The following is a 27,571-nucleotide window of genomic DNA, read 5'->3' as shown; positions in this document are numbered from 1 at the left end:
ATTTCATACCTCCTCCTGCTCCTCATTTTTGGGGTTTATGGGAGGCTGGAGTTAAGAGTTTTTAAGACCATCTAAAAAGAGTAGTAGGTGCACATACTCTTACATACGAAGAGTTTTATACCCTTCTTACTTGTATAGAAGCTTACCTTAATTCCCGTTCTATTGCCCCTCTTTCAAATGATCCTGAAGACTATTCCTATCTTACACCTCGTCATTTTCTGATTGGAGCCCCTTTGAGCAGCATTCCAGAACCCTCATTGGAATTTACTTCGGAAAATCGTTTAAATCTATGGCAGTTAGTACAAAAAACTTCAGAGATTTACTGGAGAAGATGGGCTGTTGGTTATTTATAGTCTTTACAAAAACGCTACAAATGGTTCAACAAAGAGCTAAATCTTGTGATCGGTGATATCGCTCTTGTGAAACATGATCTTTTACCGCCTTCTAGATGGTTGTTAGGCCGTATAATTAAATGGTACAAGGGTAAGGACGATTTTGTACGTTCTGTTCGCGTAAAAACTGCCCGTTTGGAATACGAACGTCCGATTACTCAAATTTGTCTGTTACCAGTCAGAGCGAAAGAAATAAGCGAAATCTTAACAACTATTATTAATTAGATTAAAAAAAAAAGAAAAATTATTCTGTCAACTTAGTGGATTATAACGGGCAGCTAACACTATTAAATTTTAGTTACATTTATACTGTTTCTGTACGGCGGGCGGCATTTGCGTTGTTGACAAATATTCGATTAAGCACTTATTGTTTTCTTTTCATCGTGCAGTTACCACTCAAGAGGCGGACGGTGTGCTAAACGTTCTAATGTTTCGTCTTGATGAGATTTTCTACGATTGAAAATTATTCAATTTATCGACATTGCCTATTTCAAAGCTATTTTCGGTTTCCTTATTATTTAAATGAATGTTTGAAGTCACGTGATTTCTCAGTTTGAGTGTGTGATGATAACCTTGTCGCTTGAGAAAACCAGTGTGCGAGCAGCAGTGAATCGCGACAGATCGTTGTCCGATCTTTTCGAATCAGTAAAGTGATTAACTCAATAAAGACATCAAATCTTACATCTTACAAAAATGTCTATATAAACGAGTGAGTGATTTGTGTGGTTCTCAAAAATGATCTTAATCTGCCAAGTATTCTATACTTAAAATAAAATTCAAACTATTCATTATTTTTAACGATTCTTCTCTGTCTATTCCTGATCTGGCGAAATTAAATATTTATAAACATAAACATTCAACAGAGACCATGTATATTACATTTCATTTACAATATATTGCTGATTTATAAGAAAAGACAGATATTTGAAATTTACAAAATTAAAAACAATCTTGTGTAAAGTTCAAATAGAAAAAGAATTAAGAAACCTAGCCCTCGATCACCTGTACTCACGTTAACATTCTAACATTCACAGCGAATTTTAGAAAAAATTCCATCCGTATGTTTCAATATATTTAACAGTGAATAACATGATATGTAGATAGGCTATATTCCGAGGCACGAAAGGCTAGTAGTGCTATTCTAGTAGACACAGTAGAATATCAAAGTTGAAAAGTAGGCAAAGATTGGTATAAGTCAGGCAAAATATACATCACATAGGATGTACTTAATATTCGCAAATTAAAAATTTGGCACAAAAAAAGAACAACTAATAACAAGTCTCAATTACTTTTGTTATGTTACAACCAGCATGAAATAAAACTTATGTTCCACTTTAGTTTTCATTGACAATCATATAAGTAAATAGAAATTATTCCAATTCTAATAACATAACGTAACGGTTTTAAAGTTTCGGACGGGTCCATCGATTTTTGATGAACACCAGATTACAATGAAGCTTGCAGAGAATTCAAGAGATTAGAAGGAAGATTTTACACCAGATTACTGTATGGAAACTTGCGATACTCAATATAAATTAAGAAAACTATCGGATCTTAAAATGTTCAACTTTTTGATAACAAGATATGTAAACGCTAGAGGGACATATCTAAAAGCATTTTACGTAATTTTTTAATTCTCTTTACATGAACGAATAAAAAAATCCTAAGATACATACTTACCCTGATGCTGTCTCTGTTTCCCGGCTTCGCGTGAACTATCTTCAAGAACTCTTTGAAGTTCTCTGTCATCCAACGATTCGTCATTACTGCCACTTAACCTTGCGCATTCTGGCAGTTCTCCTATTAAAAATAAAAATATACATCGAAAATATCATTAGCTGCTACCTTTTCATAAAATTCATTCATAAAAAAAGGACAAGCTAATATGTATGGAATATGAATTAGATGTGTAATGCATATTTTAAATTATTGGTGAATAATATCAGGAAATTGAGATTTGTTTTTAAATTACTATGATATACGTTCATATAATTACCTGTTAGAAAATACACACACAAACAGCAAACCAATTACCTTCTGTAAGGAAAGTCGTTATGGTTCCTGTGGTTCCAATGGTCAAAATATTTTTCTTTAGGTCAATGCAACATTGATGTCTTTTCAGCATGTCCAAACCAAGCAACATGTCCATAGGTTGTTCCTCCAAAACGCTGAAAGACGTAGTAAGATGATCATTACCAATCTGTATTTGTACCATGTGAATTCGTCCAATTATTCGCTGCACACCAACTCCTTTGGCAACACCGGCCCATCGTGAGTCTACTAGTCGCATTATATGACACCTTTCAGCACACGCTGCTGACATTATTGTAGTCTGCGCACCTTTGATTTTAAACCAAATTAATTTTAGGTAACAATATTAAGCTAAAGTCCCAACTATAGGACTGCACAACAGGTATTGAGAGAACTTATTGTTAGTTTAGAATAACTGATACTCAAACTGAGATTGGCACAAAATCCGACTGAATTGAAAACTTTATTAAAATGTTATATCTGATATCTGGGTTTTGAAAAACCTATGTTTAAAAGTTCCGTTTTTAAAAATAGAAGCCTCTATATACAAAAAACTTGTTAATATATACTATAAATGCTTAACTAAATTGTAACAATAGTAAAGGACTACCTGAATCGATAAAAGCTTTCACGGGAAACCCGTTAACTTTGCAGTTGATATATAGCATTACGACAGTGCCAAATGTTTCTGGATTATATTCCATAGCAGCTTCCATATTAGCTTCTATATTCTTTTGGCGTATTTCCTCAGCAATCAGTCGCTGAGCTTCAGTGTCGAATGGATCAGCATTCATCATTCGCAGTCTTTGAGCTTGACGTTCTTCTCGAAGTTTTACTTGTTCTTTCAGCACGGTTCCGAAACTTTCTACATTTATGGAAAAATAAAAGTATGAAAAAATTGCGTATAAATTTTTTTCAAACATGCTTGCGCCATGCAAAATTACTTAAGTTCGTGTTTAACGGTACATTGCTTCAATTCGGAAACCAACCTTTTTACCATTTATATAGATTTTCATTAATTTTCAGCTCTGTTGCTAGTATAAAAAAATATACTAATATGTTTCAAAATGTGTGAAAAATAAACAGAAACTTTTTGTAAAGCTTAAAGAAACTAACCTTTTTTCTTAATTCTGTTCTTTGTATTGCATATTTTTAGGGAAAAAATTACTTTGACAAAAGTTGTTGCCATTTTGTTTATTTTCAAGTATTTATTACTTTTTTCCGACTTTTAAACAAGGGGAATCTCTCCACCAGGAATAAGAATACAACGTCAATTATCTTTATTATTAAAAAAAACTCCGGTTCTTAGCACGATTGGCGTGAGGCACCAGAAGGTTAAACATAAAGGACTTTCAATTAAAATGTAAAAGTTTTGTTTATTATCCGATTCTAAACGTGCTTCCAAGTCACAAGAAACCCATACACCTTTTTTGATACCTTCTTAAGGTTTCAAAGTAAATTTAGGTGTCCGCGAGATTTTTTAATGAGTTTGAAGTAAGTTAACATATTTGAATGAATAATCGTAAATTTGTAATGAAGAATAAAACTTATTTACACCTAATGTGTTAAATCTAAATAATTGTTTTTTGAAGAGTTTCTCGATTTTCAAAGTCGATATCTTAAAAACTGCAAATCATAAGCAACAGATCAAAAAATGAACAGTGTTATATAAAATTTGTTATAATTTGGTGACAGAACTGTGTTTTAGAACATTTTGACACCATGTGAGCAAGTTATACACACAATAAAATCTCAAGTAAACCACAATCAATTGTTAACATGTCTTAGATTTAGGAATTTAATCGGGATCAGAGGTAACCTGTGAAGAAGCTATACCACTCTGAGGGCACTTCCCGTGACCTTTCCCACTCATTTCCCAGTCACCGACTGACGCTTTCCAGGTCCTTGCTTCGGCGCGCAAACTCGTCCTACTGCGTTCATTCTTTACGCGGATAGGGAAGTTCTGACTTGCGCGTTCACGGATTGCCAAAACTAGAGGATACTCTTGGCTCAAATTCACCGTTGTTGAAAAAGTTGCCTATTTGCGGGATAAAAATTCCGCACAGTGGCAAAATAAACTTTCTATTTAAATTAATAATTTTATGCACTGGGTGACCCACCATGTACACAATAGCCGGTAGTATGCAATAATGCAAATAATAAAGCAAAAAAGTCTTCTACCAAAATTTTGTACGAAACTTAGTCAGGCACAGAAAAACTTCAAGGTTGGACCTAATCAATCATTGAAACGCTCACTTTAGATACCACTTGCACGTGTCTCATACGTTGAGATAGTGTTTTTGACTACACACATCAGCTACCGTATTAGGTAATATTCCATTGAGTCGTCTAAGATGGTCGTCTGTTACCTAATTAAAAAAAAAATTACAAAACAACTGAAATTTCACGAACCCATAAAATATGCTTTTTTGAAAATTTCTTGGCGAGACTGCATCAACAAAACACCATTTCTAACAAGAAACGTCATTATTTTCAATTCCTGACAGAGTTTCTGTTGCATAACTGCTAAAACTACCAAAAAAACCTGAAAATTCGACAAAACCGGCAAACTTTCTCTCTGGAATACTTTTAAGCAGACTTAATTAGAGATTGGCCAAATATTGGACTACAATGAAGTTTCAGGATGGGGTATGACATGGTCCGAGACGCGGGATAACGAATTAAGCGAGATGTCAGCCAGTCTAGACCTTACTGGTCTAAACTCTGGAAATGTCACAACATTCAGAAGGTGAGGATACCGTAAGATAATTATAGACATCACACTAGCCTCCTGGCGCAATCTGAGATAGAGTTCCACACTTTAATCGTAAACCATATTCAGGTGTAGACTCTGCTGAGAAAGAAAACCATGGTTATCAATTTCGAACAAGAATTATCAGTGGAAACGAAGAGCCTCAAAACGCGGTTGGCTGTAGTAAGACATCTCGCATAGTTCAACAATCCTGGGTCAAGATCGGATAAATTTTCGGCACATTTTCCAGTAACTATGGCCGCCCATATCTCTCTCAAGTAGCGCTGTTCAATACTAAGATTTGATTCCACTCTCACGAATTAGATTAGGTCATTCTCTATGTCTTCATATATTCTATTCTGAAAATCACAAATAGAAAACTTTCCACAATTTTCTAGTGCTTTCTATATAGGCCCTGGAAAAACACTGTAGGGCCCGAAGTTTTACCATCCAACCTTTAGAAGAGATGATGAGAAGGAAGGTCATTAGCATGCAGTTCGCATATCAACCCCATTGCAAAAGCCTCTCTAGCAACACTTCAATCCTCATATTGATTCCATATTCCCATCCAGTATTCACAACAGTACCGTCGCAGCCATTGAGTCGAAAATTTTTAAGACCGAATGTAGGTCCATCTGAATCGCTTGATCTTATTAGGTCCAGCTTTTAATTTAGTTTAATCTTAACGACGATCATAATTTAGTCCTTCTTACTCATACTGATGCAAGTTTTCGCGTAAATATTTTTGATTTACGTAGTGAAAGACGAGGCAGCGTGCGTTCATACTTCACGATCAAAACCGACCTTTATGACATTTTATATAACGGAAATATTATATCATACTTTTGTATGACTTCTCAAATAAGCAAAATTAAAAACAGATGCATTTACTACAAAAAATTTGATCCTTTTTTTATATCTATTTTTTGATTTTTTTCGAAAATGGTTTCTTCAATCAAACAACTTTCTTAACATAAAAGATGTACTTTAGTATTACTAACAACATTTGTAAGAAGTTTTTTTCGACACGACTCATGTTTGTGAAGTAAATTTGAAAGAAAACTATACTTTTGGTTTTTTTGAAAATATTTTGTCTTTGCGGCTAGGTTAAAAAAATTTTGATGAAACTTTATACATTTATTTTTAACTTAAAAGGAGAAGAGTGGCACCCCAGGCCTTTATATTTTTGCGAATTTTACGCCACAACCTATAAAAATGTTTAGTTTGAATTTTCAAAACGCGGAAAATTTGTTCAATAAGCCCGTTTCGTTGAAGGTCGCAAGAGTTAAGGATTTTAGAACAGTTTAGCAACAGTTTGTGCCAGACAAATACAAAGGCTAGTATGACTAATTAGTGAACGACAAAAAAGAGTGACGATGAATCTATCACAATTGAGAGCGGTTGTGATAGCAATGATTCCTTGAGCGAGGATTAGAATTTTTTCTGAAAATAATGAGTTTTTGTTGCGTTGAATTGTAAATGTGTGTACAGGGAGCAAAGGTCCTCAAACCCGTCTAAGGGAGAGATTAAATACAGACATAAAATATCTTTCTCAAATGCTTGCATTTAATTATTTATGGACTGCACTTAAAAGAACATAAAGAACAGAAATGAAAAGAATATAAGATGTAACACACATTAAGGACCATTTCGTTTTTCCTCTCCTATAGGTCGAATCATTTCTTTTTCACTCTGTCAATTGCGATAGATTATAGATCATAACGAACACATACAGGGTGATTTTTTTGTTGTACCCGATTTTTGTTGGAAAAAAGAAAAAAACACTAATTTTTTCTTGCAGAAACTTTTCTTAATTAAAATTCGGAGTTGCACAATTTGTTATGTCACTTTTTGAAAACAATATCTGGGAAGTGACGACTACAAATCTGCCCTTATTTCGGCATTTTCCATCACTGTTTCAAGTGTTTCTGGTCCGATTCCAGCGATTTCTTAGAGTATGTTGGCCTTGAGTTGCTCGAGAGTTTCAGTTTTATTGACGTAACCCTTACTTTTTCAGTAGCCCTATAGGAAAAAGTCCGGAGGCAACAAATCAGGAGACCGTAGCGGCCAGTCTTAATCGCCCCTATTCGAAATCAAGAGTCAGAACAACTGAGGACTGATTTTGAAAATAAAATTTCGGCTCCCTCTCGCAGTGTGTAGCGATTTATGTTTAAAATTGTACTGGTTCGACGTTTACAACCCGCGCGGCTACACTGACGGTAGGCGGCCCGCAATTTTTAAATGATTAAGAAACTTCGGGTACAACAACAAAAATCACCTTGTATTTCTATAATTTTGTCAATTTTTGTATGGATAAGCTTATCAGTGGAAACGCTGCTTCCTCGTCTTGTGAAATTTTAATTTTTGTCCCTACCGAGTTGGCATTCTCATGTCTTTAATTTAAATTCGAATGATAATCCAACTAAATATTTGAAATCTGTCATTGACTCTGCGGGACTCTCTAGAGTATAATATGATTCCACTTAATACTCTGATTTTACTAGTACGGGCCAAAACTCAATAATGACGGATGACCTCGACAGGGTATTATCCTGTTCACAGCATGCGTCGTATTCACAGCATCGAGTATCAAACGCCTAGTAAACTATCGCCTAAGCCTATTCCTGTTCTGACTGGAAATCTTACATTAATTAATAAACAAGAATATTATGATCATTAAAAGTCGTAAAAATTAATTAACGCCTTTATATGTTCCACGCACACGAAGAGAAACTACTCTATGGATTACTGCAGAAATAAAAGAGTTTATCAGAGAAAGAGACACGAAATGTAGATTGGCAAAAAGAACCATGAATAGTAGTATAAAAGCGGTATTTCGCAAACTATGGAACGTTGTTCAAACAACAGTTAGGGACTTTCGTAATTAAATTATCTTTCACGCAATCAGAAATATGAACAAAAAAGAAACAAAATTATTTTAGGCGTTTCCGTCTGATTAGAGAAAATGAATCATTGGTCAAAGAATTTTTGAGAGAAGTCTATGAAGCCTAGAATTCACTGAAAGAAGATTCAAGGAACATAAATAGCTTCAAAAAGCTGTACAGAGCCCTCATAAAAGCTGAGGCAAAATGCCCACCTATCAGTGTTCAGGAGGTGAAAAAAGTATTAAAAGGCATGATCATATCTAAAGTAGAACAGCCTATTCCTGAGTAGTTGGTGGAAAAGCACACTATGCTCCTGCCAAAGATGGACAACTTAGCTGATCTTATGAATAACAGGCCAATAACTTTTCTGCATACTGTATACGGTCTTCACAGCTACCCTACATGCAAGGATTATTCAGACAATCAGACCTGTTGTGGCGAAAGGTGCATGAACAACGTGGCTAAAAGAAAGACGTAGCAACATGTCGGGAGAACCTGCTCATCGATAAATGTGTCTGCGAAGATGCAGCATTTTACTAGCCCTACACACAAAATATCACGTGACAACTAATAACGTTATCCTTAAGAATAGTGTCTTTTAGGGTGAAACCATGAGCCCACTCCTCTTTTGCCTCACATTATTTCTACTATCTCTCGCAATTCGCCATTTCGAAGGATACTTCTCGGTAAATACACTCGGGACATTGGAATAGAGTTTATGTTAGAAGAATGCGCCAAGGTTTATTTGAAGAAAGGAAAACCTAATGCCATCTACGAAGCCCCTAAGCTCGTCGACAGAAGCGCTATAACACCTTTGCGCTGGAGAGAAGTATACTCGTACATTCCTGGGCGTGCAACAAAGCCGCATTCAAAACGTCTCATCCATAAATAATATTTTCCGATGTAGTTCTTCAATAAACATGCTTACCGTTTCACTGTGGGGTCAAATAAAAAAACGGAGCTCAAAATAACTTTTAGGACGCAATTCATTATCGATTTTGTACTCTTTTTTTTATGTTAAGAAAAATTCAACTCTCAATTTTGAACAGAATTATGAGATTCGACTTTAAATTTTTGTTTATGTAAACTGTTTTGCTAATGCAAAAAGAGGAGAAAATGTCGATTTTAATGGTTTTATTTTTTATTTTCTTAAAAAAATTTTTCTCCTGTTCAATATCGCTTGAATTTTATGCACAGGGGTGCATGGATGAAAAAATGGCTTACTTGTTATGTTAATTGTTATAAACAAATACTATTAACAAATAGCCAAGATCATGGATTGTTCGGTTGCAAAGTATAATTGTGCGTTAAAATAACGTGCTTTTACCATAAAAATGACACTTGATTATGAAAATTTGTCACTTGATATTTGTTTATATTTTCTTTTTTAGAATTATATAAACAAATGCCTATTATCGGAATTTATGGATAAAAAAGAATCTTTTTGTCTTCTTATTGTGTACAAACTATCTTATCAGTGATTTTAATTAAAGAAAATTTGTTAACCGATATTTGTTTATAATTTTTTTAAATCAATTATATAAGCAAATGTTTATTATCGGAATTTATTGGCAAGAAATGTCCCTATTTTACTGTCTTCAAATATAATTGGCCATGATATATAGTGCTGAAAATTTATCATTTAATATTTTTTATATATTATTTAAGCAATTTATATGAATTAATGTTTTTATCTGCATTTATGGACAAACGAACAACGTAGTTTTTTCTGCTAATTGTATTCTTATTAATGATAAAGTTAATTCCGGAGTGTTTAATCTACAACCAGGATCTCGAGAGCTTCTGGGTCAAGGACAGTATTAATCTGTTCCCAATTTGTTTTTAGGTAAGGCGCATCATTAACCATTACGCCACCATATTGAAAAACGTATTACTTTCTATTTTTATGAATTGCTCGAGTTCTATTCGTCCTCCGAAGACGAATCCGGGCTATTTCGATTTGTTAGCGGTTTTTCTAATTATAATTATAAGGTATTATGGTCCGTTTGATGCATAAGAACAAATTTATTGGCGCTGTAAGATGAAAAAAAAAATTTCGTGCTTCAATTTTCACTGTTTTGCGTTAAACTTTTTGTTGGTGCATCTAAGACAAAGAACATTCATTATAAAGTTATAGAAGAACGTTTTCCGCGAAATTAAAAAAAATCCTGATAGCTTAATTAGGCGTCCGCCAATATACGGCTAAAGTCAAGCGTGCAATTGTGAAGTCGTTTGATCAATCGCGTGGCACTTGCTAGTGTCGAGGTGGGCTTGGTATTTCTCTCTCTCTTTCTCTTTCTATACTGTTCTTCTTGTTTGAACATTTATTCTGTAGTTAACAATTTAACATCGTTTTTGCATTTAAAAATTCATCTATTTTAATTAAGAATTCATTTTCTGGGTTTGAAAGTGCATTTTTTGGTAAAACTTTTTTTCTTTTTGTATAGAATGGTTGAAAGTTCATATTGTATTTGGAAATTAAACTATTTTTCTGACAAATTTTCGGTTGTAAATTTATTTTTTAAACTGATAATGTAACTGTTTTTAGTTGAAAATTGATCTATTTTGTTAAAAATTCGTTTTTTGTTGTTTAAAATTTTATTTTTGACATTTTGAGCTTTTGCTTTGAGTAGAGAATTATCGTTTCGAAAATTAAATTATTTGTTTGCAAATTCAATTTTTCTTGAAAATTTGATTATTTTATTGAAACTTTGACTTTGTTCCGTTAATAATTATTTTTTAACTGCAAATGTAACTATTTAATTTTTCGTTGATTAAATTATCTTTTTCCGTAAAAAATTCAACTATGTGGTTAAAAATTCATATATTTTGTTGAAATTTCGTCTTTTTTGGAAGATTACACAGGCCGACAAATTTTAAAACCAGAGACCAGAACTAACATTTCCGAAGGATTTTGCTGTGCTGAATCCGAATGCGAGCTCAAAATTCCTCATGTACGTCAGATTTTCAAGAGATCCTAATCTAAAAGTGCAAAAAACGCGTTTTTTAGCTGTTTGTGAGGTTATGTAAACGAACAAGAAAAATGTCTACCACAAAAGCTAATATGGAATTTGAAAGTACTAATCTTCCCCTTTCAAATATACTTGGATTTATTAGGATATCTTTATTTTTCACCAAAATATTGCAATTTGAAATTTTTTATTTTAGCGTTTTAACCCATTTAACGCTGAGGTGTTCAGATTTATACAACGCATTCTCTATTGCTGACGGTACGATATTTCTTCTTCAAAATATTATCTCAGGGGTTTTCGAGGGTGCCCTTTCTATTGCCGGTGTCAGTTTTTTGTTATAACCCCTAGAAGATCCAATATGGCGGCCACAATGTAGGGCTTTAAAAAAGAACAAAGGATCCCGCACAAAATCCCAACAAAAAAGCGTGCAGTCGTTTGGAACCAAATTTCGCACATTGATAAAAAAAAAAGAATACGGACTGCGCGGAAAGCTACTGTGCACTCTGTGTGCATTCTAATGTTCACATTCGCTGTATATGCGCGCCGTTCTACGGCGCAGACAGTCTTCGATCACTAGCTGGCTCACTGAGCTGGGGACGCTTTTATGACGTGTTATGCGTAGGTGATGAAACTCCTTTTTTGCTACAAATCTTTCCGTCTTAGAGATCACGTTTGAGTGACGGGTTAATGGTTGGATGCGTAGGTCATAAAATTCTTTTTGTATTTAAAATCTGTCTAGCGGTTACATTTCGTGTCGATCGTGATTTTTGTATATAGTGAGTTTTAGAATTTCCACGGTACTGTTCATTATAAGAAAAAAAAATGAGTTTAAGAACTCCTTGCGCTAAGAAAGTTAATAAGTTTTGTCACGTTTGTGGAAAGTATGAAACGGAGAAATACCGTCGATCAATTAATGATTCGATAAAAACGTCATACTTCAACTTTTATGGGTCAAATTGGGAAGATGAAAGTACCAAGACGCAGACTGTTATTCAATCGCCTGATTAGCGTGAGCCCAACGATCATGATACTGAGTGCCACTTTTGCTTATGCAAAACCAGAGTTTATTTCTAAAAAGTATTTGGAAAAGATCGTTTACCCTGATGTAAAAAGCGTTACACCAGCCAAGATTGGTATTAGAAATCAATCTGAAAACAAAAGTGCCCGATCAACTCACGAATCAATGAATACTGACGATCCTAATGCAACTGAAGATTCTTCTTGGGAAGAATCAGATGATGAAAGTCCTAAATTTTTTGAACAAGACGGATTAGACGATTTTATACGTGACCTTGGTCTTGCAAATTTGGAATTTGGATTTGCGCTTCAAGACTCAAAGAGAGGAAACTATTGTTGCCTGGCACTAGAGTAACTGTTTACAGAAATAGAGAAGAAAAGTTTATCAAGTACTTTTCAATGGACAGTGGGATTGTGTATTTTAATGACATCGAAGGACTCATTAGTTTATATAAAATAAACTTATATACGCCAGAGGATTGGCGTCTTTTCATAGATTCGTCTACAGAAAGTCTTAAAGCAGTACTATTACATGATGGAAATAAGTACGCTGCAATTCAAGTAGGTCACTCAACTAAACTGAAAGAATCTTATGATACTTTCCAATTACTCCTGATAAAAATAAAATACAATGTCCATAATTGGCTTATTTGTGGTGACCTCAAAATGATAAATCTTATAATAGGTTTACAATCAGGAAACATTAAATACCCTTGTTTTCTTTGCCTTTGGGACATTCGTGCAAGGGATGAACGTTGGATAACGGAGAAATGGTCAGACAGACTAGAGTGGACAGTTGGTCAGTATAATGTTGTTTATGAAAGTCTTGTTGACAGAAAGAAAGTATTATTGCCACCACTCCATATAAAACTAGGGTTAATGAAGGAATTTGTGAAATCCCTAAACACCGAAGGAGAATATTTCAATTATATCAGATCTACATTTCCGCATTTAAGTGATGCCAAAGTTAAGGAAGGTATTTTTGTTGGGCCTGATATATGAAAACTTATCAAAGATGATGACTTTATCAAAACCATGATATCTATTGAAAAGGATGCATGGTTGAGTTTCAAAGATGTTGTACAGAGATTTCTAGGGAACAATCGAGATCCAAAGTTTAAAACTACTGTATCTAGTAAGTTAAAGAATTTAAAAAAATCAGGTTGTTTAATGAGTATGAAATTACATTTTCTCAAATATCATTTGGATTATTTTCCAAAAAATGAGCGAACGCTTTAATCAAGACTTTCACCAAAAAGAGCAACATTATCAAGTTCGATGCTATGTAAGAATGATGGCCAACTATTGCTGATCTTCGTAAAGAAATGATAATGACCCTACTAGTCATAAACGAAAGTCTCTTCAATGATCGTTTGACATAAAGCGCGAACGTTTTCATAAGAAAACAAGCAATTAGTTTCACCTTCATTGGACATACAATCCTAAATCTTACCTTAACTGGCTGGGCAATCGTAAATGTTGCCTTGACTGGCTGGACGATTCAAAGTCTTGCCTTGACTGACTGGGCGATTCAAAGTCTTATCTTGATTGGCTGGGCAATCTAAAATCTTTCCTTGATTGGCTGGGCAATTCAAAGTCCTTCCTTGATTGGCTGGGTAATCTAAAGTCTTTCCTTGATTGGCTGGGCAATCTAAAGTCTTCCCTCAATTGGCTGGAAAATATTAAGTACTTCCTTGCGTAGCTGGACCATCCCAAGTCTTGCCTTAACTGAATGGGCAATCGTCAGTCTTTCCATGGTTGGCTGGGCAATCTAAAGTCTTGCCTCAATTCAGGAATATATTAAGTATTTCCTTGCTTAGCTGAACAATCCCAAGTCTTGCCTTCATTGGCTGGGCAATTGTAAGTCTTGCCTTGCCTGGCTGGACGATTCAAAGTCTTGTCTTGACTGGCTGAACGATGAAAAGTCTTGCCTTTATTGGCTGGGAAATCCAAAGGCTTGCCATAATTGGCTGTGCAATCTAAAGTCTTGCCTTAATTGACTGGAAAATATCAAGTACTATCTTGCTTAGCTGGACAGTCCCAAGTCCAGCCTTAAGTGGCTGGGAAATATTGAGTCTTGCCTTAGTAAGCTGGAAAAGCCTAAGTAAATTTACAATATTAAATGAATCATAATAGTAAAATTTTGTTTTTAAAGCCCTAACTGTTTTCCATATTCGCTCTTCTAGGGGTTATGACAAAAAACTGAGCCAATCGAAAAGGAACCCTCGAAACCCCTCTGATAACATTTTCAAGGGACAATTGCATACCATCTTGGCGTTAATGGGTTAATACGCTAAATTGAAAAATTTCATTTCAAGGCTAGCCCACTTGTAGTGTGGAATTCAATTATTTCACGAAATGTAAACGACTAAATTCGCTGCTCATAGGGTTAGGCGGGTTAGCCTGCTTATGATTTGGTAGGGGTGATTTCTGGGTTTAGGTAGATTAGCAGGTAGGTGGGTAAACCCACTTGTGACATGGATATTTTGTGCGGGATCCTTTGTTCTTTTTAAACGCCCTAAATTGTGGCAGCCATATTGGATCTTCTAGGGGTTATAACACAAAAACTGACACCGGCAATAAAAAGGGCACCCTCGAAAACCCCTGAGGTTATATTTTGAAGAAAAAGTATCGTACCGTCAGCAATAGAGAATGCGTTGTATAAATCTGAACACCTTAGCGTTAATGAGTTAAAACGCTAAAATAAAAAATTTCAAATTACAATATTTTGGTGAAAAATAAAGATATCCTAATAAATCCAAGTAGGTTTGAAAGGGGAAGATTAGTACGTTCAAATTCCATATTAGCTTTGTGGTAGACATTTTTCTTGTACAGTTACATAAGCTCAAAAACAGCTAAAAAGCGCGTTTTTTGCACTTTTAGGTTAGAATATCTTGAAAACCTGACGTACAGGAGCAATTTTGAGTTCAGATGCGGATTCAGCGCATCAAAATCCTTCGAAAATATTTGGTCTGCTTTCTGACTTTTGACTTTTGTCAAATTTTGTCGGCCTGTGTCATTAGTATTTTTGTTTGTAAATTCATTTTTTTATGCTGAAAATATCATTATTTTGTTATAGAGTCGATTGTTTTTTTATTAAAAATTAATTTTTTGAACAGAAAATTTAACTGTTTTATTTTTGGTTGAAAATGACTCTTTTTATTTGAAAATTTATCTTTTTTTGATGGCGAATTATTTTTCTTGTTTTAAAATTCATCTGTTTCAGTTGAAAATTCATTTCTTTGGTCAAAAGTTTTTTTTGGGGTTAAAAATTAATTGTTTTAACTGAAAACTAAATTATAAACTTAATTTTTCAGTTAAAAATTGTATTCTTGAAAGTCGTTTTTGTTGTTGAAAATCGAACTATTTTGTAGAAAATTTGTTTTTTATTTGTTAAACATGAATTATTTGCTTTTATTTCAGCGCAGTTGAATTACGTCACGAGTATAGAAAAAGAGAGAGACCAAATGCACCTCGACACTAGGGCCTATACATTTGTTCTTATGCATCGAACAGGCCATAATACCTTATAATTATAATTAGAAAAACCGCTAGTGAATTGAAATAGCCCGGTTTCGTCTTCGTAGGGCGAATAGAACTCAAGAAATCCATGAAAATAGAAAGTAATACGGTTTTCAACAACAACGTTTTTCATGGCGGCATGCTGCGCATGCGCATACTCAGATTTAACACTTTTATTTGACCACTAATTTATGGTAAAAAAATCTCAGACTATGTATAAAGTTGGAGGTCGTCAATGTAAAATTTTCTAATTGCACTGGACTATTGTTTCGAGCTCATTGTGCAGATATGCATATAGTTTTGCAGATTGAAAAGCGCATAATTTAAATTTTCTGTCGACAGGAGAGGACCTGCAAAATTATGCTGAATCGTTCAATTAGGCGATAATCAACACCTGTAATCCTTGCTGTTAGTTCAGGATCGCGGGAAAATCTTCTTGCAGTATTTCCGTCATTTAAATTGCCTGCTCCATGCTTATAAGTGTCTATTATTAGCAAATATCTCGCTTCGAAAAACTTTCTGGATCCTTATTTTGGCAGCTTTCATTAGCTTTGTTTGTTCCGTTGTTTTTGCTTGCCAATTGAAAAAATCTAAAAGGTAGGCTGTTTAAAATAAGAATCATGCAACCTAACTTAGCATGGAATGGTGAAAGTCCAGGTTGATAATCCTTCTCAATGATATGTTTCTGTTTTACTTTAACTAGATAATTCATTTCTGATGGGTTTGCTTTGCACAAGTGACAATTTTCTGCACTTGGTGTTTTGCTAAGGTTCTGAACAGCATTTTATGATCTACATCACACCTAAACCTGCTCAATGCAATTGTAGTAGGCAACAGAAGATTTATTTCTCCCTTTATCCGGTCTATTACAGATCTGGTTAAATCAGGTGTTTCTTTCGCATATTGATATAATAATGGTATGCACAATTTTGTAGACCAGTGAACGGTTTACTGTAAGATCTTGCATTTCTTGTAATTTAATAGGGAAATGTTGATCAGTAATATTAATTGCTGAGGCAAGAGGATAACCTTTTATTTGTGCCTGACAGACCTTTATATGAAACATAAATATCTGCATGTTTTGCACTTGCTTGCAAACAAATGATTTGTTACTGGCATTTAGAAAGTTTGGTGTTTAATTAATTAAGAAAGGCCTGTTGAATTTCAAACTCAGAATAGCTTTCTTGAATTGTTTTCACCTTCCTTCTTTTTCTCGATTAACAGCCATCTTCGACGTCTTCTGAAGATCGTCTACCAACCTTTGATAAGCTTAAGGGCATTTGATACTTCGTCGTGTGGTCAACCGGATACAGTTCCCCCGGCTTTTTCCCCAAAAAAATGAAAATGTGTAAAAACTGAATTCGGAGATGCTATAAAATATCATAATGGACGTCCCCAGACACTTTTTTGAGGGATAATAACAACAAAATTTTATTGTGCTAAAGACAAATTTTATGCATTTGCATTATTTTGAGGTTATGGTCGTTTTTCAGCTCTGTCATTCCGATAATTTGGAAGTTATTTATGAAATAAACTTTTTTCAATGCCTAAAAACAAGGTTAGTTCCGAGACATTAGTAACTATGTTTATTTGTAAGTCTAAAGTTTTCGGCCAAAAATATTGTGTAGTTTGGAAGTAACGCTCTAGAGAATTGTAACACACATAACCTCGAAATATACAAACACGTTTTTAGCAAAATAAAATTTTTTGGTAATTAACCCACAAAAAAAGTGTGTATTGAAAATTGGACCAATAATTAACCAATAATTAAAATTTTAATACGTAATATATTTAAATATTTTTTAGTCAGTTCCTTTTTTATTATAGACTTCAAAAAAGTTAAGAACTAATCCATACTACATAACGAATTAAAATACATATTACATTACATACACCAGCATACTGATAATTAATCTGTTATCTGTTAACCTAAAAAAATAACGAAAAATCGAAGGTCTATAAACAAACTGATTAGAACCTCCTTAAATAAGGACAACCGCAGGATTTCGCCAGGAGCGGGTGCTACTCTGAAAAATTGCGCCCGCTCCCAGCGAAATCGCGGTAAAATTTCAGCCACAACCACGTCTCACCACCGTGCGATAGGTGGTTACAGTCTGTAACAGAATCAATAAGACGATCCGGCAAAAGTTTCGTACACCCTGAGAACACGGAGCAATCGAATGACTACCGCCTTCTGCATGTTCCCCGCAAGTATTTTAGCATATTGTTGACACGCAGGGATGCTTTTCAGGCTATTAACGAGTGAAAGCTTGGCACCTCCAAGAGCGCTGATGATAAGGACGATTAGTTTAATAGAATATTCCAGGTACAATCGTTGCAACTCCCTTATTAGGTCTTTATACCTCTCTTTCTTTTCATTCTCCCTGGCTATGATTTTTTTGTCAGCTGGTGCCGAAAATTCGATAACGAACATGGTTCGCTTCTCGAAGTCAAGAAGAACCATGTCTGACCTCGAGTGCGCAACAGAAGCAAGTGTCGAGAATATAAAGTTCCAGTATATGCGGCACTTCCCATTCTCGACAATTGACTCGATTTCCCTAGGAGTATTTAGAGGAGCGATATTAAGGTTAATGATATAAGAGTGACAGAGATGGTAATACAGCACTCTTGGGGCAGCATTGTGCCTTTGGATCCAATCCTGCCATATTCCAGTAACATCTCTTCCGTCCTTCCCTACTTTCATTTCTCGTCTTTTTTTCCTTCTTACTATTTCTTATTTTCCTATCTCCCGTTCCTTCCTCTCCTAGTTTCCCTGCACCTCATTTCTGACTATCTCTTCCCTTTCTTCATACGAATCCCATACTCCATTTATCTGTATTCTCCCATACTTAACCCATGTTCTTTTCGTTTTCCTTTCATCTTCTGCTATTTGCCTTAACTTATACTGCATCTTCTTTCCTACCCATGCCAAATCATCCTCTATTCTCTTCGAGCTTTTGTATAACACCCTCTTCTTTGTCACCACTTCCCTCTTATGTTCCCACTTTTTTAGTCTCATCAGTACCATTCTCTCCTCTCTTCACTCTTCCCTTCGTACACTTCTCACTTCCTCTATCTCTACCTTCCCATAAATCTTTTTTAGCACTTTTTCCATTCCTTTCATCGGCTTAATCTTTCTTTTTCTACAGTTTCCTTGTACTTCCCCCTTGTCTTCCTTTCTTTGATCTCGTCTTTCGGCGTACTAACACTTCCTGCTCTAAATCCGTTTTTTCCGCGATGATACTCGCTCCGCTAGCCATGAATCCAATTAAAACGCTCTCGCCTTCTAATCTTCCCTGCCTTTATCTATCGTCGCGATCTGGTACCTGTCTCGCCGTTCTCCATCGCTACGCAACCCTACTACTACCAACCCGATCAGCCCAGTCCTCCCACCCTGTCACAAATATCCAACCAATTCTCAAAACTATCTTCCTCCCCTTTTTAATGTCACAATCGCTCAATTAATCTCTCACATCCACACCCTTCTACACACTTCCACGATCCACTCACCTCAAATTTCACTACAAATATAAGAAAAACTTAGCATCAATAATTCCCACTACTTTACATTTTCTTCTGACTCGAGAGAACTGTCACTTGTAATCATCACAAGTATCGGTTTCCAGATCTCAATTCCCAGCTCTCACCTCGACGAGCCTTGCTTTTTCCCCAGTCACATTTTTTCTATAATCCACCAATTCAGTTTATATTTCCAAGAACTTGTCATGGATCATGGACTTCGGTCCCTGGTCCAACCGTTAAGTGCCTCTCTTTGCAATGTCCCTTCCTCGAGTGTCAGTCTTAACAGACTACTAAGCGAGAAAATCTCTGTCGCCAAGGAGGAAGCGGATGTGCTTAACAATTGACGCGGTGTCTCCGGTTACAAGCAGAACCCCACCTTCACCACCAACAGGCTGCCTTTTTTACTCGTCGATGGTCCCTAGGCCCTCCCATACTCTGTTTCCGAAACCCAAACACCAGTTGAGTTACCTTCCGGAGGGTTTGGCACGTCCAGGGGACCTAGAAGGACATCCCGACATAATACAAGATCGGGAGGTGCAGAAATATAAAATAACAAAGTTCCTAGAGGATACGCTGACTTCGTCCACGTCCCCAAGGACTTGAGTTCGGGATAATGCAAACTTCAAACCCTTGGGAACTGTTTAAGAAATCCGCGGAAAGGAGGACTTACCAGCAACCCCCAGTGAGTCAATAAATTACGCCCAAGAGCTGGACTCGTGGCTCCTTTGTAACGAAGGTTACGCATTCGCTGAACAACTGGAGCTTACAAAAGAACCTGACAAGAAAACCCGTCAGTATCACTCTCATTCTACCAACTGATTACCTTGCCAACCACCGGCCCCTTTCGGTGCCACCATCCGTATTATGGAAGGAATACTTTCTATAGTATCAAAACAGTGTATTTGGGAACGTATCAATTGGCGGCCCAAACTAGGGGACCGACGAAACACCTGAGCTTCCGGAGGTGGACACAAAATCCAATGGCGTCCAACAACAACCCTCCACAAGAAGCAACAGCAACCAACGACCACGCAGCAGCAGAAGAAGCTGTTGCAGGAAGGGTAAACCCAATCTTCAAACGTATTTTTGAACCATCTTCTACTACTGCAAATATTCCGGCCCCATTACCGTCGGACAACACGGCCTCGCCCCGCAGTTGTGACGACAAAACTGTCTCGGGCTCATCAGCAACACACTACATGAGTCAAATCCCCTCACTTCACAGCAGTGTCACAACTACCTGTTTATCAACACTGTTTATCAACAGACAGCAGCGCTGTCCCATTTTTTAGATTTGCACCATCAGTATTGGCGCAGAGCCATACTCGACCATGCTCGTACGAGCACATCCGCTCCCAGCCGAAGACCACAATGCAACCTGCCATTAGTTGCATCCCCTTACGGGTCTACTTGTGACAGGGTAAATTTTAACTTTCCTGTCACATTAATTTAAAGGTTAGATTGAACGGATCAAGCTTAAGAACCATCCTGACCAAGAGCCGACGTCACTCCTCGACCAAAGGGCGCTCGTTAGAGATTATACTTTATTATTTATTCCTTCCGTATATTTTTTTCATGTCACGCTCATCACCTGTCAAATTTCGGAGACTGTGGTTGCATACTCGGCCGCCGTCTTGCAAAACTCCCTCCAGGCTATGTTCCTGAGACACGAGTCACGACATTCATCAAGGACCCAACGACAATCAGGGATGGACACTCTCTCGTCAAAGGGTCAACGAGGTTTAACCTCGGCGATGGAACACCAAGTGACACCATATTTTTACCATGGGAAATCTCAACTAATATCGGAAATGTGGAGGGTGTGGTCTCATCGGTCACTGGTTGGACTACCTATTGGACTTCAACTTCGAGATTCGACTGTGCAATGAGGATAATAATTCGGACAAGCATTTGATTGGATAAAGATATTTAATCGTATAGGAAGAAAGATGAAAGGAAAATGGATAAGGTAAATACTTCATTACAACTGGCGAGCGACCCGATGGCAGTTTTTAGCCGCGAATTTAAACGCGGACCCATTGCCTCGCTTGGCCCCTTCTTTGTTACTTCCTTTTGAGTGTATATTTTCTTTTGCGTTTGATTTCTTGTATTGAATTATAAATTGAATAGTAATTATAAAGCGTGCTCAAGTAGAGTGAGTGCGTACCGTGAGGCAATTTCTATTTAATTAAAACAGTTTATTTGGTAACGTATCAATAAAAAATAAAATCGTCATTTTTTCCCTCTTTTTGCATTAACATAACAGTTTAAATAAAACCATTTTTAAAAATCGGCTATAATAATTCTGTTCAAAATTGAACGCTGAATTTTGCTTTAAAAAAAGAATCCAAAATCGTTCATGAATTGCGCTCTACAAGTTATTTTAAGTCCTGTTTTTTTTTATTTCGCCCCACTGTGCGTCACGGTAATACTTTATTCATTTGGAGTGGTCCCATGGATGAAGGACGAGCTCAGCTCCCTCAATATATGGCCACAAATGGTTATGTACATTAACAAAAGAATGGAAATCTGTTACACGACTGTACATCTCACGCCGCTAAGGTGGTTGAGGAATACTGAATTTTGAATGTCTTCACAACAGCATTATTCTGGGTACATCACATTTAGTCAGAAAACACAAAGAAGTAGGCGAAGGAGCATTTCTGTACAAAGCGGCGGAGAATTCTGATGAAATACTTGTCCTTGACTCCAATATTAGGGGCGAGAAAAATGCATAAAATATTATCCATCTCGATTACTCAAATCTAAAGACCTTGATCAGGAAAACACAGAAGAAAAACTTTCTCGAACAGCTTCTCGACAAGTGGATGCATAGCATTTTCCACACAAATGTGAAGGATCAGTCGATGTCGTATAAGCTAACGTTTGATTTCCTTAAATCACCCGGATTGAAGTCGGGAATTTTGGCGTGCCAAGACGGTGTCAATTTCACTTTTGCATACCGTCGCTGTATTTTGAGCTAAGTACATTCTAATATGATAGCTGCAGAGCATGGTTTGCACACCCCCAGCAAATATGGCACATAAAATCTAGTTGTTGAACTCAAACGAGAATGAGGAGCGTCCAAAGGCATAATGCGGGACTATTGGGGGCTTTATTACCATTGCTGCCACTCACGACAGTAGCCCTCATATCGCTCTGCTAAACGCTCCTAGAAAAATAGAGTCAATTGTTGAAAGTGAAGTGTCGAACATACTGGAATTTTATATTTTCCAAAATAGTTTCTGTCGCGCACTCGAGGCCTGACATAGTTATCCTTCACTGAGAGAAACGAACCAAGCTCTTTTTCAAATTTTCAGCACCAGCCGAAATGAACCTTACAGCCAAGGACGACGTTTTGCCACAATTGAGGAGATAAAGACGGCATCGCTGGAAGAGCTCAAGGCCCTACGAAAAAAGTGCATATCAGAAGTGCTTCGAGGATTGGAAAAAGCGCTGGGACAAGTGCAATATATCTGAGGGGGATTACTTTGAAGGAGACTCAATAGATATTGATAAAAAGATATATTTTGGGTTCCGAACGTGTGAAAAACTACGAATCTTGCCGAAGTTTCGTGAACATTGTAGTTCACTTCTTCAGGGCTGACCTGAAACTGAGGTATCAGGTTATGGTGTTCTTATGTATACTGTCTGCGATGTCTGTAATTGACCAGAGCGCCCAACCGTGGGGGCTGGTCGAACTTGATTGGCCAATCAAGTATTTTTTTATCCGGGAGGACGGAAAACCAAATCGGATTGGTATTATATCCATTGCACTCTACGGGGTGAGTATTCTTACTAAAACTTACACCTTTAGTAGACTAGAGACTTCTCAAGGTAAGCTACTAACATCCTTAGCTTTTTTGAAACGGTGCAGGGACAATAAAATCGTCCCAAGATTCTTACAACTGAAAAATAATTTGGGAACATCTAAATCCAACTCAATTCTGCATAATACAAGTTTGCTTCTCTTTATTATTATTATTATTTATTTAGTAAGTCCCTAGGTCTAAACAGCCCTCTGAGGAACAAATTTTACATATGTTTACAGTAAAATATAACAACGCTGATCAAATGATAAATATGACGTAGGTAACAGAAAAAAAAAAGAAAAAATTAATTACTGCGACTAAAGATAATACAACATATTATTAAATGACTATGAGTAATATATGCTAACATAAGCTGGCGGTTGGCATAACCGATATAATCAGAAGACTTTAAAATTAATTGTAAGGTAACAAAAATTAGAACAGTGGTCAGAAATGTGGAAAATGACATTTATAATATTAGAGTACAAAATTTCACTATAAACCATAAAGGATCTTAGCAACTTACAAGATTTGTGACGTGGAACTGCAAGGACCGTTTTTCTTGCACGAAGCCTAGACTGAGCAGGTAATGTCACATTTCCGTTTTCAAAGATGTCTAGAAGATATTGAGGGGTTTTGTTAAAAAGGAGATTGAAAATAAGATTGCCCATAAAGAATTGTCTTCTTTTAGCCACATTGAGAATGCAAGCCCATTGCCAATATAAAGTAATGTGCTCATATTTCGGGACATCATAGATGAATCGTATGCATGCATTAAGAACTCGCCTGAGTTTAGAATTCAGCTCATCTGTGATATCGTCATACAGAACGCACCGATTCAACGAAAGGACTGTCAAGGCCATCAACCTTAAGCTGATGTAGAGACCCCAATATAGCAGCAGGCGGGGAAGAGGACTGTCCTATGACAATTGCTTTAGTTTTTAAGCAGATTAGCTTTAACCTATTGTTAAGTGACTATTGATGCACAATATTAATATCCTTCTGCACCCGCGCAATAAAACTATTAATGGAAGAGATGGAACCAGAGATATTTAATTTAAAATAATCCGCGTATTTATGGTATTTGCAATACTCAAGATCACTACCAACGTCAGAGGCGTACATACCGAAAAGGTGTGGAGCAAGAGTTTAGTCATGAGTGACACCCCTCTTGAGCCCCACCCAATCAGGACGCGCACCCTTATAATTAATCACTTGTAGAAAAAGGTTTTTGAGGTAGGACTCGAACCACGCAATTGCAGAACGGGATAAATTAAAGTTACGACGTTTATTTAAAAGCAGCTTGTGATCAACAGTGTCGAAAGCTTCAGAAAAATCAAATAGAACAACTACTGTCATTTCCTTATTTTCGATTGCGCTTTTAATGTCTGAAGTAACTTCAAGGGAGGCTGTTAAAGTGATGTGCTTAGACCGAAAGCCTGATTATAGCGGATCGAGTAGTCTATTTGCATCTAAGTAACTCGTAAGTTGCGAATGCACAAAACGTTCAAGCAGCTTAGGTATAGCACAAAGTATCGAAATCGGCCGGAAATCATTGGGAAAAGAGGGACTAGAAACCTTAGGAATAGGACGAATGAGCGCATGTTTCCTGAGCTCAGGGAAAAGCCCTACTTGAAGAGAAGAATTATAAATGTGAAGGAGTATAGGGAAAATTACAGGAAGTGCTAGTCGAATCATCTTCATGGAAATACGATCTGTTCCTAAAGCATTGGTTTTTATTTCAAAATGGTTTCCAAGGAGAATTTTAGGCGTTATATCTGAAAAAAAGAAAGCCATATTTTGAAAAGTCGAGCATTCCTGATCTGCTATAAGGGGTGTACCAGAGTTCACGGGGTTACAGGGTGGTAGGTTTGTAAATGCTCTTAATCAATCATTTAATGGAAACGTATGAGCTGAAGCTTCATTCTTATTTGAAATTAGATGTGAGCGTCTAAGTAGGCGCCAAATATTTTCATATTTATTCTTTTTCTTTATAGCATCGTAATTATACTGATTATACGAATCCCTGATTTTAGTTTGAACTAAATTCCTAAGCTGACGAAACTGAGCTTGTATCAAAGGATTTTTAGTTCTCTTTGACAGGTGCAAGATTTCTTATTTCAGTTTGATTACAGTTTGTGGATTGAGTACAAATATATTTGAATATAATATTTATGACGTCGTGATTAGATAAAAATGAAATATGATTTTGGCTATAAGAATTCAGCTTAACAAGATCATCTACCATCATTAAGTCTCTCCAGTGTCGAAATGTCTAATAACACTTGTATCCACAAGATCAGGGTCGAGACATTGTTCGTTGTTACGCGATAGTTTCCTATTGAGATACTAAATTTGTTTTTTCAAAGGGGCATCAATGATTCTATGCATCTCCCTATGTTTAGATGGATTTTTAAGTTTTTCAACAGACAGATGATAAGTCTATGAGAGGTTAAATCGAAAGCTTTACAAAGGTCAATCTAGGCCAATTATAAGACACGGTGATTGGCTTCTGCGTCTTTGCAGACACACCTATCAATTAGCAAGTTCTCTCAGCTTTTTGCAGTAGAAGTACGGTGCACCATAACACCAGCCACTAACGAATGGGCTTTTCTGACTTTAAATATGAGATAAAAATGCGGGAAAGAAGTTTGTGTGTACAAGTAAACTTCGTCCACCAGAAGTTCTTGATACCACCCAGTGCTGCTGCGGAAAAGCTCTTCGTGCCCCTAAGTGCTTTTTTCACCTCTTCAGCAGTGATTGATGGACATTCCTCTTGAGATGTTATAAGTTTATCGCAAAACTCCTTGAATCGAATGATATTATCAGTATCTTTTTTCAGCTCCAGTGTCTTCGGGACCTGTTATACCTCTCTAAAAAAAAGTCTACCTCGCTGAGCTTGCGTGACTTTTTTGACAGAAACAGGGAGATCGATGAAGAGATGCGACGGGTCAGCCAGAACTTGCTAATTCTCCCAGGTCCATCTCTCATTCTTCTGTAATTCTCCTCCCTGCGTCAGATAACACCCGTGTTTTGTCAACAATTTGCTGTTTGATTGTCAGCAGTTTTTGACTTGTTCAGTGTGTGATTACAGATCCTCAGTTCTTGAGCGAACTTGCAAACCCTTTCCGTGAATGGTCTACTAGATTTTTTATAGTCAATCAGACTCTGAACAGAGGACGCATTCTATCTTGCCCACCCAATCTTCTTGATCAGTTGATGCATGCATCTTTTGGTCTTTTGATCCATTGCCGGTTTTAGTCTTCGATTTCAATCAACCAAGGTCCTTGCAGCACCATAAACTAAACAATTGATGCACTGAGAGACTTTCAGAGTATGGGATACTCTGGAAGTTCGTGTGGAACTCTGAATCGTGGTGTTTAGGAGCTACACTTCGCATCGGAGCAGGAGTTACTCCGATCAGAGTAAGCCAAGCACCGAGTCGGTACATGAGCAGTGCCATCTAGTGGGCGTGTCACATTCTCTTTCAAATGTGAGTAGCCTTTACTCACTGAAGCCGCGCGCAAATGTATGCTCGTGTCAACTGTTGTTTCCTTACGCTCGTGATTCAGAATTTGCGACTGTGCTCTGCTCCGACTATCGGAATATCCACTACTGCGGCCAGTCAGCGCATCAAAAGCACGCATTATATGAGCATACCTAATTCATTTTCGGGGCCCTGCCTACTTGAAACGGAGGACGCTTCGATCGCACTGATAGCATTATATGTGTTACCCTGAAAGTATCTTAGTGTGAAATTATGCTTTTCTTATCGTCCGGTCGGTGAACTAATCCGACAGTTGGCGCTCCAATTAAGACGGCTGACATTCGTATTGTGTTGCATGGGCGAAGCTTAGAAATAATTAAACAAATGAGTTTTATCGGAGAAATTCATAAAAGAAGTCAAAGAACGTGTAGTACAGTAAAGGTTATATATATATTTTTTTTTTTATTAAGTATGTGCAAAATAATATGTGCGTCATTCATGGGATATAAGTGTATAACTCTTGGTTGCAACTCAGGCTACGACAATAATGAAGAACATAATTACTTTTTTTCTCGTATAAAAAGATCTGGATATTCCATTACTATCATTTTCTTTTGATCAATAATTTGTTCATTTGTATTTTTTGTTTTCCTAATAGTTTTGTAACGTTCATCTATCTTTAGTTTTAACAGATCCATGGGGTATCCATTTTTTAATAAGGTATTTTTAACAATGTCTAAATTTTCGTTGTGAAATCTACTATCTGACAATTTTATCGCTCTATCGAAAAACTAAAAATGACACCAATTATATTACATATTGGATGATGCGAAGCAAAGTTAAGAAAACGTCCTGACCATACAGGTTTTCTATATTAGTAAGTTATAATTATATTATTTACTATTTTCGGGGTTCAATCTAAAAAATTAATGTTATTTTCTTTTGCTAATTGAATAGTGAATTTTAATTTTTCATTTAATGAGTTAAATTTTGCAAGAATATCATCTACTTTATATTTTGGAAGGCAAATTAATTTATCATCAATATATCGGTAGTAAAAAATAATTTTATAATTTAATTTATTTAAAATTTCTTTTTCGAAACTTTCCATTACTATGTTTGCAACTGCTGTAGAAATGGGCGATCCCATAGGAAGTCCAACAATTTGTTTATATAAAA

The 27,571-nt window shown here is 36.3% G+C and overlaps 1 protein-coding gene across 5 annotated transcripts in view; it reads right to left on the bottom strand.

The window, feature by feature from the left end:
• LOC117168715 (protein DDI1 homolog 2) overlaps window positions 1-27,571 on the bottom strand; it is a 130,053-nt gene that overhangs the window by 36,429 nt on the left and 66,053 nt on the right. For 3 of the 5 annotated variants that reach the window (XR_004466545.1, XR_004466544.1, XM_033354432.1), the window contains exons 3-5: window positions 3,034-3,288; window positions 2,427-2,732; window positions 2,069-2,192 (exon numbers count right to left, since the gene is read on the bottom strand). Coding sequence is in view for 3 of the 5 variants with exons in the window: in XM_033354432.1 (XP_033210323.1) it covers window positions 2,069-2,192; window positions 2,427-2,732; window positions 3,034-3,288 (685 nt within the window). In the remaining 2 variants the exon portion in view is untranslated. The remainder of the gene's footprint in view (window positions 1-2,068; window positions 2,193-2,426; window positions 2,733-3,033; window positions 3,289-27,571) is intronic. The other 2 variants (XM_033354430.1, XM_033354431.1) reach the window with 1 other exon arrangement.

This window comes from Belonocnema kinseyi, chromosome 3, assembly GCF_010883055.1.
Source record: "Belonocnema kinseyi isolate 2016_QV_RU_SX_M_011 chromosome 3, B_treatae_v1, whole genome shotgun sequence".
NCBI classification, from domain to species: Eukaryota; Metazoa; Arthropoda; class Insecta; order Hymenoptera; family Cynipidae; genus Belonocnema; species Belonocnema kinseyi.
The sequence above is the reverse complement of the archived record's forward strand: the minus strand, read 5'-3'. Positions and strand labels throughout refer to the sequence as shown.